Raw genomic sequence first — 14,471 nt, forward strand, 5'->3', positions numbered from 1 at the left:
GGTTGCAGGAACCCAAGTGGATCCTGGCCAAATAGAGGCAGTGTTTTTGGTATGGTTTGTCACCAAAAGATAGGATGCCAGGGTTTGGAATTATAAAACCTGAGAACTGGAGTATTACTAATAAATATTTGAAATATCCATCAACTGATGAATGGATAAACAGAGTGGTCTATCCATACACTGGAATTTTAATTATAAAAAAGGAGTGAAGTATTGACATATGCTGTTGAGACAGGCTGGGACCTGGGATCTTTCACTGCAGTGCTTGCACCTGGACAAAGTCTCTTCTAGCAACAGAATACAAAGAAACTCAAAATAACTGCAAACGTGCAGTTGGAGCAAATCATGAACAAGATACAAAAAGACCAGAACCTAATAACTGTCACTTCTGAGGCTTCTGGAGCAAAAGCAAGTAACTGCACATGATCCTTGCATACAGCACCACCAAGGGGGGCAAGGGGAATGCCACTTGAGCCACCCCTCCCCCACAGTCCATGGTTCCTACCCTACCCTCACCTAATTAAGGGATGCGATCACAGCCCAATCAGGGAGTAAGCAAGGGCACCTGTTACTTGTTTTTGATCCATGCTCCTGCTGCAGCACTAGTCCCAGTAAAACCTTGCCTGATTTTCTCCTCCAGCCTCTTATCAATTTCTACTCAGTAAGAGTCCAGAAACCTGGATGAGTAACCCTGCAACATGGACGAACCTTCAAAACATGCCAAGTGAGAAGAATCCAGGCACTAAAGGCTGCAGATTATATGATTCTATTTATAAGAAGTGCCCAGAATAGGTAAATCTATAAGCATAGAAAGCAGACCACTGGTTGTAGAGGCTGGGGGGAGAGAGAAGGCATTGGGTTTGACTGCTAACAGGTTTCGTTTTGGGGTGATGGAAATATCCTGGATTTAGCGATGATGGCTGCATAACACTGTGAATGTACTAAAAGCCACTGAATTGTATATGTTAAAAATTGTTAAATGAATTTTGTTATGTGAATTTTGTTTCAATAAAAGAGAAAAAAACCCAAACACTTGAGTGCTCCCCTGCATAAGGTAGCACCTTTATTAAAATGCATTATTTTTTGTGACCATCTTATCAACCTGAGGTTGTCACTAGACCATCCCCACAGACCACATTACTGTAGCACTTTTGTAAGCCAGGCTCCATTTAAGCAACTACATGCATTAACTAAATAATCCTAATAACTGTGTGAGGGGGGCACCACTGACCCATTCTAAAGAAATGAGGAAATCAGCACAGAGGTCAGACTTCACCTGCAGGAAAGGGGAAAAGCCAAGCCTGGCTGTGGCCTGTATACCCGTCATGCCCATGAGTTCACAATCCTGATGGAGATGCCATGCGGGAGAGGGTGGCAGGGCCTGACAGCAGGCCCCAGCAACCCGCCACCCCGATTTCCCAAGCCTGCTGCCTGCCCTACCCTCCACCCGCAGCCGTGGCCAGGGTTGCAGGGGCCCCTCTAGACTCTCGGCTGCAGGGTTGGGCACCTTGTCCCCACACCTTACCCTTTTGTTTCCTTTCATTTTTTTGTGTTTTTTTCTCTCACGCCCATGAGGGTCACGATAGAGCCTTTTCCTTTTTGTGCCCCTCCCTAGCACAAAGCTTTGCACTTAGTGAATGCTACTTGGATGTCTGTTAAATAAAAATGTGCTGGGAAGTTATGAAGTGGTTGTTTGCCTTGGGGTGTGTGTGTGGCCAGTTTTCCTCTTCTCTGGTCGGAATCCATCCTTCTCTAAATACAGAAACTCACTCACTCAAGTGGAAACAACCAACTAGCTCTGGGGCATGCTGTATCCTGGTTCTGTCTACCCTCCACCCTATAACAAATGCAGTTTCCCTAACAATTTATTTTTCATTTATTCAATCAATTTAATTTTCCAATTATGCCTTAAAATGGCAATTGATAGTTAAGAATTGCTTAAGATTTTTTTTGTTTTATAAATTCCTTCTAAAGTAAGCATTTTGGTCTTTGAGCTATACTGTTATAATACCAGCATTAAAAATGGCATAGGATGGAGTTCCCGTCATGGCGCAGTGGTTAACGAATCCGACTAGGAACCACGAGGTTTTGGGTTCGATCCCTGGCCTCGCTCAGTGGGTTAAGGATCCAGCGTTGCCGTGAGCTGTGGTGTAGGTTGCAGATGCGGCTCGGATCCCATGTTGCTGTGGCTCTGGCATAGGCTGGTGGCTACAGCTCCGATTAGACCCCTAGCCTGGGAACCTCCATATGCCGAGGGAGCGGCCCAAGGAATGGCAAAAAAAAAAAAAAAAAAAAAAAGGCATAGGAGTTCCTGTTGTGGCACAGTGGAAACAAATCTGACTAGGAACCATTGTCGCAGAAACTGCAGAAACCGTGGCAGCGGAAGGAGACAAATGGCACTCAGAGATGAGGAAAAGCAAGGTTTATTCACCACCGATGCGGGCTCAGAGGAGTCACCTCCAGAGTCTTAGCACCAGGTTTTTGTTCTCAGCAACTTTTATACAATGAAAGGTCTTGTTTTTCCCATGTAAGCAGCCCCAGACCTCCCCCTTCCCGGAGCAGACAGTTTTCCTCCCTAAGAAACTGAGCAAGAAAGGTTATGGAAGTGAAACTGATAAGCAATGCTTGGAACAGGATTAGCAGGGCTGCTGGCTTGGACATAGGGTACATAGTTGCTAGCTAATTACAAGAAGGATGGTATGAGGCGAGCATAACTGAAAAGGTTCGCAGCTGCCTTTTCAGCTGGTGGGGGGGGGGGTTGTCCCTTAGTTAAAACTCTTATTTCACCATGATGTTACAGGTTCGTTCCCTGGCCTTGCTCAGTGGGTTAAGGATCCGGCATTGCTGTGAGCTGTGGTGTAGGTCGCAGATGTGGCTCAGATCTGATGTTGCTGTGGCTGTGGTGTAGGCCGGAAGCTGTAGCTCCCATTAGACCCCTAGCCTAGGAACCTCCATATGCCATGGGTGTGGCCCTGGGGAGAAAAAAAAAAGGCATAAAATGAAAAAGGTCCTATACGCCAGCTGGAAGACGAGAGGTGGGTAAATGCTCGTTTCATATAGGGAACAAGGTACATGAGCCAGAAGTGAACACTCTGAAACAACTGCAGGCAGATATTCACATTCAGTTATCAAATGGGTGCTGGGTCAAATCTCTAATTCCTAAAGGCCAGCAGAGCATCATCAAGAACACATGATGACAAAATAAACTTATTTTGCTTTGGGGCTTAGCGTTGTTTAATAAAAATATTGTTATTAATTAATTGCCTAATATATAATATACTCTGTCTTTTCTTACATGTGACTGAAAACTTTGCTTCATCTAACAATTGCGTAATATTTTCTACAGAATGAGAACAGAAAGTCTAATCTTCCCTTAAGCACAAATGTTGGAAATTTGCTTTGTTTTATTAATACCTTAGAAAAGTTTTTTTTCAACTTCGAATCATTGCATTATTGGAAAAGTCATATACATTTTTAGGACTGTTGTCAAATAATTTATTTTATAAAAACAATTTCAAAACATGGTCTAGCACATTCAGTAGCAAAGATCTACCAGTGGTACACACATTAAGAAAACATACATTAGGTTTCCAGTTGGGCTGATTAAAATCTATACACTTGGAAAGGTAGTCGGTCATGCTTAATGGAATTTTTAAGAATCAAAACGCGAAGCAATGTATAAAAAACAAGTTTGAAAACTTCAGAGTTTTAAGATAGACTTAACTTTTCATGATTTTCCCAAAGCCAGTCATGATACTTATTTAACTTATGGTCTTCAGGGTGTACCTAGAAGAAATACAACACATTAGGAGACAGAGGCCTTATGTAAGTTAGTCAGAAACACATTTTTAAATTGGCTTTTTAAAGATATGGGGAGGGAATAATACCCTATGATAATATACCTGAAAATTATAACCTTTAACCTAATGGGATTTGTGAATGTTTAAAATTATACCTTTTATCAAAGCAATCCTTTACAAAGTACTTTCGAATTTGGTACTGATGTTCACTGGGACTCAGTCTGTGGGGTGGTGATAACATGAGTCCAGGATTAATATGCCATTTTCCAGAAGATTATAGACCCTGAGAGTTAAATGGATGCTCAGGTCATAATAACTGGTGAAGAAAGCATGGGCTTGGCCAGACCAACCAGCTCATTTTTTAGTACAAGTCACAAACTAAGAGGGCAATGTACCCAGTTATGTGGCACTGCCCACCATCTGCCAAGATGCCACCCAGATGCCTGTGGGCTAGACACACGTCAGACCCTCTACTACAAAAATAGTCTGAGAACACTAGGACAAACCCGACATCCCTTCAGTGGTGTGCTTTTGAAGGAGAGTATGACTTCGTCAGGAGGAAAACCACGTCAAGCCTAGAGCCAGTACAGGAATAAGAATGACAGAAACAAGGATGTCAGAGACCAGGGACATTGTATGGATCTGCGAGTGTCTACAGACCCTCACCTGCTGTCAATAACCCCATGCCACCATGGCCCCTCAAGCCTGGAACAAAACTGGTTGTGACTGTAATAGTGTGTGTATCTAAGAGACAGTTTTAACCACAACCGTGGAATTGTTTTGCCTCAGAAACAAAAAGTGGAGACGTTATGGCTGGGAATGGGCCTTACCTGCTTCCACTCATTGACACAAAAAATTCGGTAAGAGTCATTGCCGTACTTGCCAATTCCATGAAGCTCAATCGGATACCTCCACTGCTTTGTCAGATACTCATCTGAGAAGACAGCACCCACATAGCAGGTCAGCCTCTAGAAAAATACTGTCCCTAAATAAAGGAGAAACTGCAGAAAGGGATGGGAAACAACCTCACCTAACACCCTCAGCTGTGACGGCTTTCTTCTAAGTCCTGCAGCACTCACCTTGGTCTGAACCAGTCCTCTGCCCCTAACTAGTAGTTATTGTTTTGTACTGAGCTAACTAGACAGAGGTAATGTCCCTGAGGTCAAGTGGGCTTTCTGTTTCACTAACTTCTTCCTCGATTCCGCCCACAAGGCCTGCCCCAGTGCTGGGCAAGGATTTATCACCCCACTTGCTGTGTGGGGCAAGTGGCCTATTTCTAGATGCCTTTGGTGATTGAGCTGGATGACCTCTATTAACACAGCATCCAAGGACATTAAAGTCCAAGGTGTGGCTCTCTTAAATGGGCACTGTCTATGTTTTTTGCTTTGGGGATTTGGGTAAGTACCTGAAAACTTGATAATGGTTTTTGCTCGGTGATCGTAGAGACCAAGAGGTTTAAGAAGTTCTGAAACATCTCTCCAGTCTGCAGTTCTTGCTACCTCTGCAGAAGGATACTTCTCCAGAAACTCCCAAAGCACAGGGATTGCCATTTTGCCTGGGGAATAAAGATAACTATGTGATCACAAGCCTCCAGATGGGCTGATTTTTATTATTTATTTATTTATTTTGTCTTTTTGCCTTCTCTAGGGCCACTTCCCACGGCATATGGAGGTTCCCAGGCTAGGGGTCTAATCGGAGCTGTAGCTGCTGGCCTATACCAGAGCCACAGCAATGTAGGATCCAAGCCGCATCTACAACCTACACCACAGCTCAGGCAACGCAGGATCCTTAACCCACTGATCGAGGCCAGGGATCAAACCTGCAACCTCATGGTTCCTAGTCGGATTCATTAACCACTGTGCCATGACGGGAACTCCCAGATGGGCTGATTTTTAGGTTCAGGTACTTCTTTATCTAGAAATTGAACATAGAGGGTTTTTCCTCCCTCCCTTCCTGTTTTTTTTTTTTTTTTTTGTCTTTTGTCTTTTTAGGGCTGCATCCATGGCATATGGAGGTTCCCAGGCTAGGGGTCAAATCAAAGCTGTAGCTGCTGGCCTACATCTCAGTCACAGCAACCCTAGATTCAAGCTGCATATGTAACCTAGACCACAGCTCACAGCAATGCTGGCTCCTAAACCCACTGGGCGAGGTCAGGGATCAAATCCACGTCCTCATGGATACTAGTCAGACTCACTTCCGCTGTGCCACAAACAGGAACTCTCTCTTTCTCTTTAAACTACTGATGAGAAGACATTAAATCAGTAGCTACTCACAGTCAAAAGCCAACACCATTCACCTATTTGGTTAACAGTCCAAATTATGCTGAAACGTGGCCTTGCACAATATTGGTTTTTAAAGAATCAGATGATCAAGTAACTTGTGTAAAAGCATACAGAACACATGGTGCCAAAGATATTAAAGAAAGCACCCAATGGGAAAAAAATGTTTTTACACCTGACAGAGAGACGAGGAATGTTTAAGCACCTGATTTTCACTGAGACCAAAACTAATTTGGAAGTAGGAACTAATGAAAATTGTTTCCTCATGCTAAAAAGGCTACTGGGTGTCCTCTAGCTTAACTTTTTCATAAGTAAAGAGTGTGAGGGCTGAACGAAGAAGGCCTCACCTGAGGTCAAAAATCAAACTTGAGCCCAGGTCTCTAATGAATTCAGTGCTATTTCTCCTCATCACAGTGCCTCGGCTAAGGCAAAGTTGAAAAGAATCCACAAACCTGAGGTGCGATTGAGAAATATAGTCGCAATGAGGAGTTTCCATGGATCATGAAAAAGTGTTTCTTGGACGAGATTAAACGGTGACCGAGGAGGCGTCCATTTCTTGAAGGCCTTGCGTCTCGGGGGACTAAGAGCTAAACAAACACAGTGTATCAGAGGTGAATACCTGAAATAGGTTGGAAATTTCGTTTTCTGATAGGAAAAGGGATACCTTCTTTGTTATATTTGCTGGAAAAATACAGGCTTGTTTTCCTTTTTTCTACCTGTGTCCGTGGGATGGTATCTTCTGAAAAGGAAGAATGAACATTGCTTATAGAATCTATGGCTTAGCTTGAAGAAATATTCAACACACTACCACTACTATAAAGTGTTTAGTACGTCCCTCGCATTATTCTAAGCACCGCACAAAAATTAACAATTTAATCCTACTAGCAACCTACGAGCTAGGAAGGTACTGCTTTATTTCCACTTTAAAAACAAGGAAATTGAGGTACAGAGAAAGTAGGTAACTTACCCAAGGTCACACAGCTAGTAAGTGCCAGAGCTGAAATTCTAATCCAGGCATTTTGGCTCCTGAGTCTGCACTTTTAACTATTCTACTAGTTTCCTATTGTTTATGTTCAGAGTTCATTGTACTGAAAAACTGGAGGAGTTCCTACTGTGACTCATCGAGTTAAGAACCCAACTAGTATTCATTAGGATACAGGTTCGACCCCTGGCCTCAGTGAGTTAAGGATCCAGTGTAGCCACAAGCTGTGGGGTAGGTAGCGGTTGTAGGCTGGATCCGGTGTTTCTGTGAATGTGGTATAGGCAGGCAGCTCTACACCTCTGATTTGACCCCTAGCCTGGGAACTTCCATATGTCATAGGTATGGCCTGAAAAAGACCAAAAAAAAAAAATAACATAGAATATTATAAATTATGACACTTGCATAATGTGGTCATTAAAATATTTTGATACTATTTTTTCCTGTCAATTTTTAAGTAGAAAAACACAATATTCAGCGTATAATCCCAATTTAATAAAAAAAGTGATAGAGATTAGAATGAAATAAACCGAAATGATGTAATTGTAAATGGTTATTTTTTTCTCTTTATATTTTCCAAATATTTTGCAGTGAATACTTTTACCAAAACAAAACAAAAAATAAAAGGATACAGACAAAACGGAACCTGCTGAAAAACCTAAGATTTGAACCTGAGAACATACGAGTCTACAATCTACAGGGAAGTTTATTTAACAAAGACTCTTTGACCATCATTATTAGGTTTCTCAAGTTTCTTAAATCATCACATTTAATACTCCCTATGGCCAAACCCTCCTCTAAATTTGTTTTTCTTCTTCTTCTGTTTTTCTTTTGCTTTTTAGGGCTGTACCTGTGGCTTATGGAAGTTCCCAGGCTAGGGGTTGAATTGGAGCTACAGCTGCTGGCCTACACCATAGGCATAACAATGTCAGACCCTTTAACCCACTTAAGAGAGGCCAGGAAAAAAAAAAAAAAAAAGGAGTTCCCGTCGTGGCGCAGTGGTTAACGAATCTGACTAGGAACCATGAGGTTGCAGGTTCGGTCCCTGCCCTTGCTCAGTGGGTTAACGATCTGGCGTTGCCGTGAGCTGTGGTGTAGGTTGCAGACGTGGCTCAGATCCTGCGTTGCTGTGGCTCTGGCGTAGGCTGGTAGCTACGGCTCCGATTAGACCCCTAGCCTGGGAACCTCCATATGCCTTGGGAGTGGCCCAAGAAATAGCAAAAAGCCAAAAAGCCAAAAAGCCAAAAAAAAAAAAAGAGAGGCCAGGGATAGAACCTGCATCCTCATGGATACTGGTCTGGTTTGCTACTACTGAGCCACAATGGGAACTCCTTCTTTTGTTTTTTCCTTTTACAGCCACACCTCTGGCATATGGAAGTACCCGGGCCAGGGGTCTAATTGGTGCTGCAACTTTGGCCTATGTCACAGCCAAGGCAACAATGGATCTGACCTGCATGTGTGACCTAAAATGCAGCCACAGCAGCGCTGGATCCTTAACCCACTGAGTGAAGCCAAGGATTGAACCCACATCCTCACAGAGATAACACTGGGTCCTTAACCTGCTGAGGCACAACAGGAACTCCCCTCTAAATTTGAATGTCAGTTAATAATAAACTGCATCTGTCTAGCATGAAGCCATCTTTTTTCACTTCTCATTTTATTTTACAATATTCACGATGTGAAAAACAGGACTGGCGAAGATCATTACATGTATTTTACAGATGAAGATTCTAAGGCTTAAAAATTAAACAACTATCCCCAAAACAATAGTGCAGTTGACAATAGATGGGGACAAGTATCCAGGTCTCCAGATAATTAGTCTAGTGTTTTTTGCTATTCTAGTTTGAATAGACAAGCCCAGCAGAAAGTAAAAAAGAGAACAGAAACTGCTCTTATTAGCTACTTGATTTCTTCTGTTGGTTCCTGTAAAAAAATTACTTACTAGCCTCCTTTAATACTAGGAGACTATGCTGAGCTTACCCAACAATTTCTAGGTAATGCAATGGGAAAGTCTTTACTACTCCACTGGACACTACTAACTACAGTAAGCCTATCACCTTACATTGAGAACAAGACTTCTCTATGTATAAGATGAGTAGGATACTTACATTTTACTCACAAAATGTTGTTTTTATTTTTAATTTTATTATTATTTTTTTCCCCGGCCATGCCTGCGGTATGTAGAAGTTTCCAGGTCAGGGACTGAACCCATGCCACAGCAGCCACCTGGCCACAGAGGTGACAATGCCAGGTCCTTTACCCACTGTGCCACAAGGGAACTCCAAAAGGATGTTTTTAATATTTGCCCATTATACTAGCAATAAATTTACATAAACCTCAAGACTTTAGGAAGCTCAAGATCTTTAAAGGACAAGGTAGAAGAATTTTTATGCAGTTCCAAGGTGTATGTGGTCATTTTCTGTTAAAGGTAGAGAAATTCCAGGTGCAGCAAAGACATAAAATCATGAGTGGGATCAAGAGCAGGAACCAAGTCCAACCACCTGCTCCACAAATTTGTCTATGCTGTCTCCCCACAGGACTTAAAGTTACTATTCTTCTTTAAAGGAGTTATTCATTATTCCATAACGGCATAATGAATAACTAATACAGGACTGCTCAAAGGGCTCCTTTTTATCTCTTATTCAGTGAAATACTATAAGGCAAAACTGCTAGGCTCAATTCTGTATAAAGAGCGTATTACAAATAATAGATGAACTACGTGGTTACAGTTTTGAATTATTTAGAGCTCTAAAGCATGTTAGAGGAGCATTATATTAACAACACGAGAAAAAAATGACTGTGATAAATACAAAATTAAATTGGAAGTCCTACATCAGTAATAAATAACAGGAGGGGTGCAAAGAGAAGACATTGACTATTTTCAACCGGTTTATGTGTAAAAGGAGTCTTCCTCAAACCTTTTCATTTTCCCTGAGGCTGTAAGATTACTGGCTGGAAAAAGGTGCAGAAGAGAGAGCTCTGCTGAGAGTCCCAGATGTTGCACCAGAGAGTGATGGCAGCAGCTGTTAATGGCACAAGTGTCTCTGCTGAGTGTGTCAGCCAGCCGATTCCTTCTCTGCTTAAGGAAGGGGTTTAAGGATCAGTTGGGCAAGGCACTAGGATCAATTGGGAGAATGTATCTGAGATTTGCCCTATTTCTTCACTCTATTCCCACATCCTATTGGTACGGGCATGAAGGACAAGGTTGTCACCATATGTTTAAGAGCAGATTAGTGCACTGAATACCTTGAAGTATCTTCACAGTAGAGTCTTTCTCAGTTTGTGAGCAGCTATCCATTTCAGAGCCATCTTTTGAAATGTCAACATGCAGATGCTCCTTCCTTTCCCCAACTTCTACTTTTGTTCTTACTTCCTCAGATTCTAAAAAGGTATCCTCATACTTCTTGTTGTGTTCAGCTTCTTTGGTCAAACAAAATCTGTTGATGATGCTGGAAGTGAATTGTTCAAACTTTGATCCTGTACTCAATGATTCTTCTTGACCAAGCCTTTCCTCTTCCTGGGTCACACAGAGGGTCTTGTCGCTCGCTCTGATGTCTGAGACACAGCAAGTTCTCTCTGTCTGACTTTCTTGTGCAACAGGCTCACTTGCAGCATCTGCTGACTTAGTATACACAGATTCTCTTTTCCTGTCACTTTGAACAGGATCTGGAAGTCTCTTCCGGGGCCCTGATTTAGTTTTCTTAATTTGAATTCCTTTCAAAATAGTCACCTTTCCTTTGGACTTTCTAACCTTTCTAGAGTCAATGTCATTAATTCCCTCATCTTCTTTCAAAAGCAGATGAACGGCGGTAAAGTTAGACAGTTCTCTGCTATCTTGCAATTCCAGACTCCCACTTGGCAGAGGACTCACATTTTGTTTCCACCTGCTCCGTGTTCTGAGGCTCCGGTTTGAACTGTTTTGCAGTCGGGATGTCAGACCTGCCATGCTGTGGTCTTTACATCCTAATTTGATGCTCCTTTTAGGATGTACAGTAAAATCAAAATCTTCTAGCTTAAGAGAAGTCTCTCCACTTTTGTGAAGATAATTAGCAAGTGAGCGTTTCGATCTGAACTTCAGTCCCTGTGGGCTAGAAGAGGATATTAAAGAAGACTTAGTGTTGGTAAATAAAGGTGAATAAAAATAAAGAAACCAGGGAGTTCCCACGGTGGTGCAAGGGGATCAGCGGAGTCTCTGGAGTGCTGGGACGTAGGTTCGATCCCCAGCCCAGCACAGTGGGTTAAATATCTGGCATTGCTGTGGCTGTGGTGTAGGCTGACAACTATGGCTTGGATCTCGTCCCTGGCCTGGGAACTCCATAAGCCTTGGAAGGCCAAAAAAGAAAAAAAAAAAAACAAAAAAACCCCAAAAAACAGAAAAAAACTGGACCACATTTCAGATTTTTTTTTTTTTCTTTTTAGGGCCTCGCCCTTGGCATATGGAAGTTCCCAGGCTAGGGGTCAAATCAAAGCTGCAGTTGCCGGCCTATACCACAGCCACATCAATGCCAGACCCAAGCTGCATCTGTGACCTACACTGCAGCTCATGGCAGCACTGGATCCTTAACCCACTGAGCAAGACCAGGGATTGAACCCACATCTTCATGGATACAAGTTGGATTCATTTCTGCTGTGTCACAACGGGAACTCCCACATTTCAGATTTTTTACTAGTAATTTCCAAATTACATTTTATTTTATTTATTTTATCTCTTTTTGCTTTTTAGGGCCGCACCCAAGGCCTATGGAGGTTCCCAGGCTAGGGGTCTAATTATAGCTACAGCTGCCAGCCTATGCCACACCACAGCAACGCAGGATCCAAGCCTCATCTGCGTCCTACTACCGCAGCTCACAGCAATGCCAGATCCTTAACCTACTGAGTGAGGTCAAGGATCGAACCTGCAACCTTATGGTTCCTAATTGGATTCATTTCCACTGTGCCACGACGGGAACTCCAGTAATTTCCAAATTTTAAATGGGCATTTGTCATTTCAAATAAAAAAGTGATAAAATGATACTTTTAAATAGTTTATTCTGTGATAGTATAACATAATTTTACAAATATAACCTAAGTACAACCTCACCATTTTTACAAATATAACAAGTGCAACCTCACCATTAACCACATACAGTAGGAGAAAATGGATGTAATTGTCCCCAAGTCACTTGATATAACTAATGAGTGACAGTGAAGGAACAAAATCCATCATGGTTTTATGGTAAAAACAGAAAAACGCCAAGACTCTGCTATGTTTTCCCGCCACCTTTCTAGACAAAATTATTTGGCTATACTATCTTCACCACCTTGCATGCTCACCTGATAAAATAGACATCATATCTTCCTGCTGTTTTCCCAGATAACCTTTGCTTCACAAGCCTTTCCCATCCGCATGGGACAGACTTGTGGCACTCTGTCACTGCAGTGCCATCAAACTCAGCAGAAGCCAAGGGTTCCTCTAGCAGAGGAGTACACTCACTGCTGCTTTTTATCACTATTTGTTTCTCATCTTCTCCCACTCTTTCTGATCCCAGAGCAACATCTTCCTCCCTGAAAGAAAACAAAGTAGTGATTAGCTCAGGTAAAATGCATTTGATTCTGCTTATTCAATTTCAGTCCATGACAGAGAAGCAACCACATGGACTCTCTGGACTATGAGAGATTAAAATCAGTATGGACCAGTCCTGCTACAAGAATATTTTTCTGCCCTCCAATACCTTCCTGTCTCCAACATGGATTAAAAAGGCTTGGAAATCTCAACACAATGAAAAACATGAGCTGTTTGTTAGAAAGTTTTTTGGTTAATCTTGAATAGCGCTGTTATTTCTGGTGACACCTGACATAAGTTTAAAAATATGAACCAATAGCTAAGCTCTTAACCTAGGGATCAACTGAACAGCTTAAAGGAGTCAGTGAGACACCCTCCTCTGCCACAAATAAGTGATGTAAAATTTTTATATATGTGCATATATATGTAACCAATTTCTAATACAGAATTCTCAAATTCTCTTTCATTCTTGAGCCAATAGCCCTGTGAAGTAGGAATAATAAGGACTACACTCATTTTACTGATAAAAGTGAGTGAAGGGAAGATTAAGTTACTTGCAGAAATGATTCCAGAACCTAGGTCTACTAAATCTTGGTCTAATACTTCTTCCCTTGTACTAGCATTGAAAAACTTTAGTTAGTGTATCCTAATCACTAAATCACACATGCTAAAAGTTGGCTGGGTCTACAGAGATGTCTAACCAACCTCTTTTCTACAAATAGGGAAATTAAGTAAGAGCTAGTTACTAACTAGAATTAGAATTAAGGTCTTCTGATGTGATGTGGGATTAAATAATTTAGGGGAGGTGGGTGGATCTTAAGAAATCATACGGTTCACAATTTTGGAGATAAGAAACTGAATATTGGTGAAAACAGCACAAACTTTAAAATCAACAGACTAGGTTCAAATCCCAGCTCTGCCATTTACTAGCTGCATTCAAGATCAAGTGACTTAACATCTCAAAGTCTGTTCCTCCATTTGTTAAAAAAAAAAAAAAAGACCTAATACTTCTTTTAAGGTAATTCTGAGGATTAAAGTTTTTTTTTTGGGGGGGGGGGTAGGTAAATTATCTTAGCCACACACCGCATATACACAAGTACTTAGTAAGTGTCTGTGGTTTTTTCCCTTACCTCTCATTGGACCGGTTTCTGGGGCGCCCCTGGCTCCTTAACATGACATCTCCTCCAAAGTCTTCCTAGGATCCTCCAACCCAAGCAGTCGTCTCCCAGCACTAGGAAACCTTCCTGCTCCACCCAGCTCCCATGTCATTTCTGGGGACGAGGTCGGGAGCCGACCGCTCCAGAAGAGAACCTGATCCCCAGCCCCGGCTCGCAGGAAATAATCCTGGGCCTCCACGTCTCCGCCGACCCCAGGAGAGAAAGGCCCACCCACCTACTCCCTCTCTCCCATTTTTCAGGTGGTGAAACTGCGGCCCGAAAGGGGACAATGACTTGCCGGTGGTCACAGGGCCGGTCTGAGACTAGGCGCTCAGTGGCGGTGATCAAAGGTGCAGCTCCGCAGTCCCCGGGGCTCGGACTCTCCATCCTAGCCGTGCCCCCCTAAGCGAGATCCAGCTGTAGCAACGGGCCGAGAGACTGCGTCGCTCCGAGTGAGGAGCGGAGTAAGATGTGAAAAATTCTCCAGCTCTGAGCGCTAGGCTGGAACCAAAAGATGAAGGCAGTGAACGTCTTTCATACGCCTCAGCGGCTTTGCGGCCGCCCCCTGGTCCACAGGCGCCATTTCCACGGCTCACCCAATCCAATCCTTTGTCGAGAAAGACGCACCGCCCCCTCGCCTTAGGGGTGACCAATCGCGCGCGCCCTAGTCGTGCCGACATCTTCAAGGCTCGGGTTCCATAGGTCAAGCTCTCT

The 14,471-nt window shown here is 42.8% G+C and overlaps 1 protein-coding gene across 5 annotated transcripts; it reads right to left on the reverse strand.

The window, feature by feature from the left end:
• Positions 1 to 3,471: 3,471 nt before the first annotated feature.
• Positions 3,472 to 14,350, reverse strand: MBD4 (methyl-CpG binding domain 4, DNA glycosylase). 5 transcript variants are annotated; one of them, XM_047781384.1, is made up of 8 exons: positions 14,056 to 14,350; positions 12,372 to 12,602; positions 10,305 to 11,146; positions 6,744 to 6,818; positions 6,532 to 6,666; positions 5,206 to 5,355; positions 4,631 to 4,734; positions 3,472 to 3,786 (listed from the first exon to the last, which is right to left on the reverse strand). In XM_047781384.1, the coding sequence occupies exons 1-8, from the start codon at positions 14,142 to 14,144 to the stop codon at positions 3,709 to 3,711; spliced, it is 1,704 nt and encodes a 567-aa protein (XP_047637340.1). In that variant the 5' UTR covers positions 14,145 to 14,350; the 3' UTR covers positions 3,472 to 3,708. The 5 variants fall into 5 exon arrangements, with proteins under 5 accessions (XP_047637340.1, XP_047637329.1, XP_047637351.1 ...); XM_047781373.1 differs by having other exon boundaries at positions 13,993 to 14,350; XM_047781395.1 differs by lacking the exon at positions 14,056 to 14,350 and adding an exon at positions 13,731 to 13,978.
• Between the last annotated feature and the right edge of the window lie 121 nt (positions 14,351 to 14,471).

This window comes from Phacochoerus africanus, chromosome 1 (genome assembly GCF_016906955.1).
Source record: "Phacochoerus africanus isolate WHEZ1 chromosome 1, ROS_Pafr_v1, whole genome shotgun sequence".
Classification (NCBI taxonomy): domain Eukaryota; kingdom Metazoa; phylum Chordata; class Mammalia; order Artiodactyla; family Suidae; genus Phacochoerus; species Phacochoerus africanus.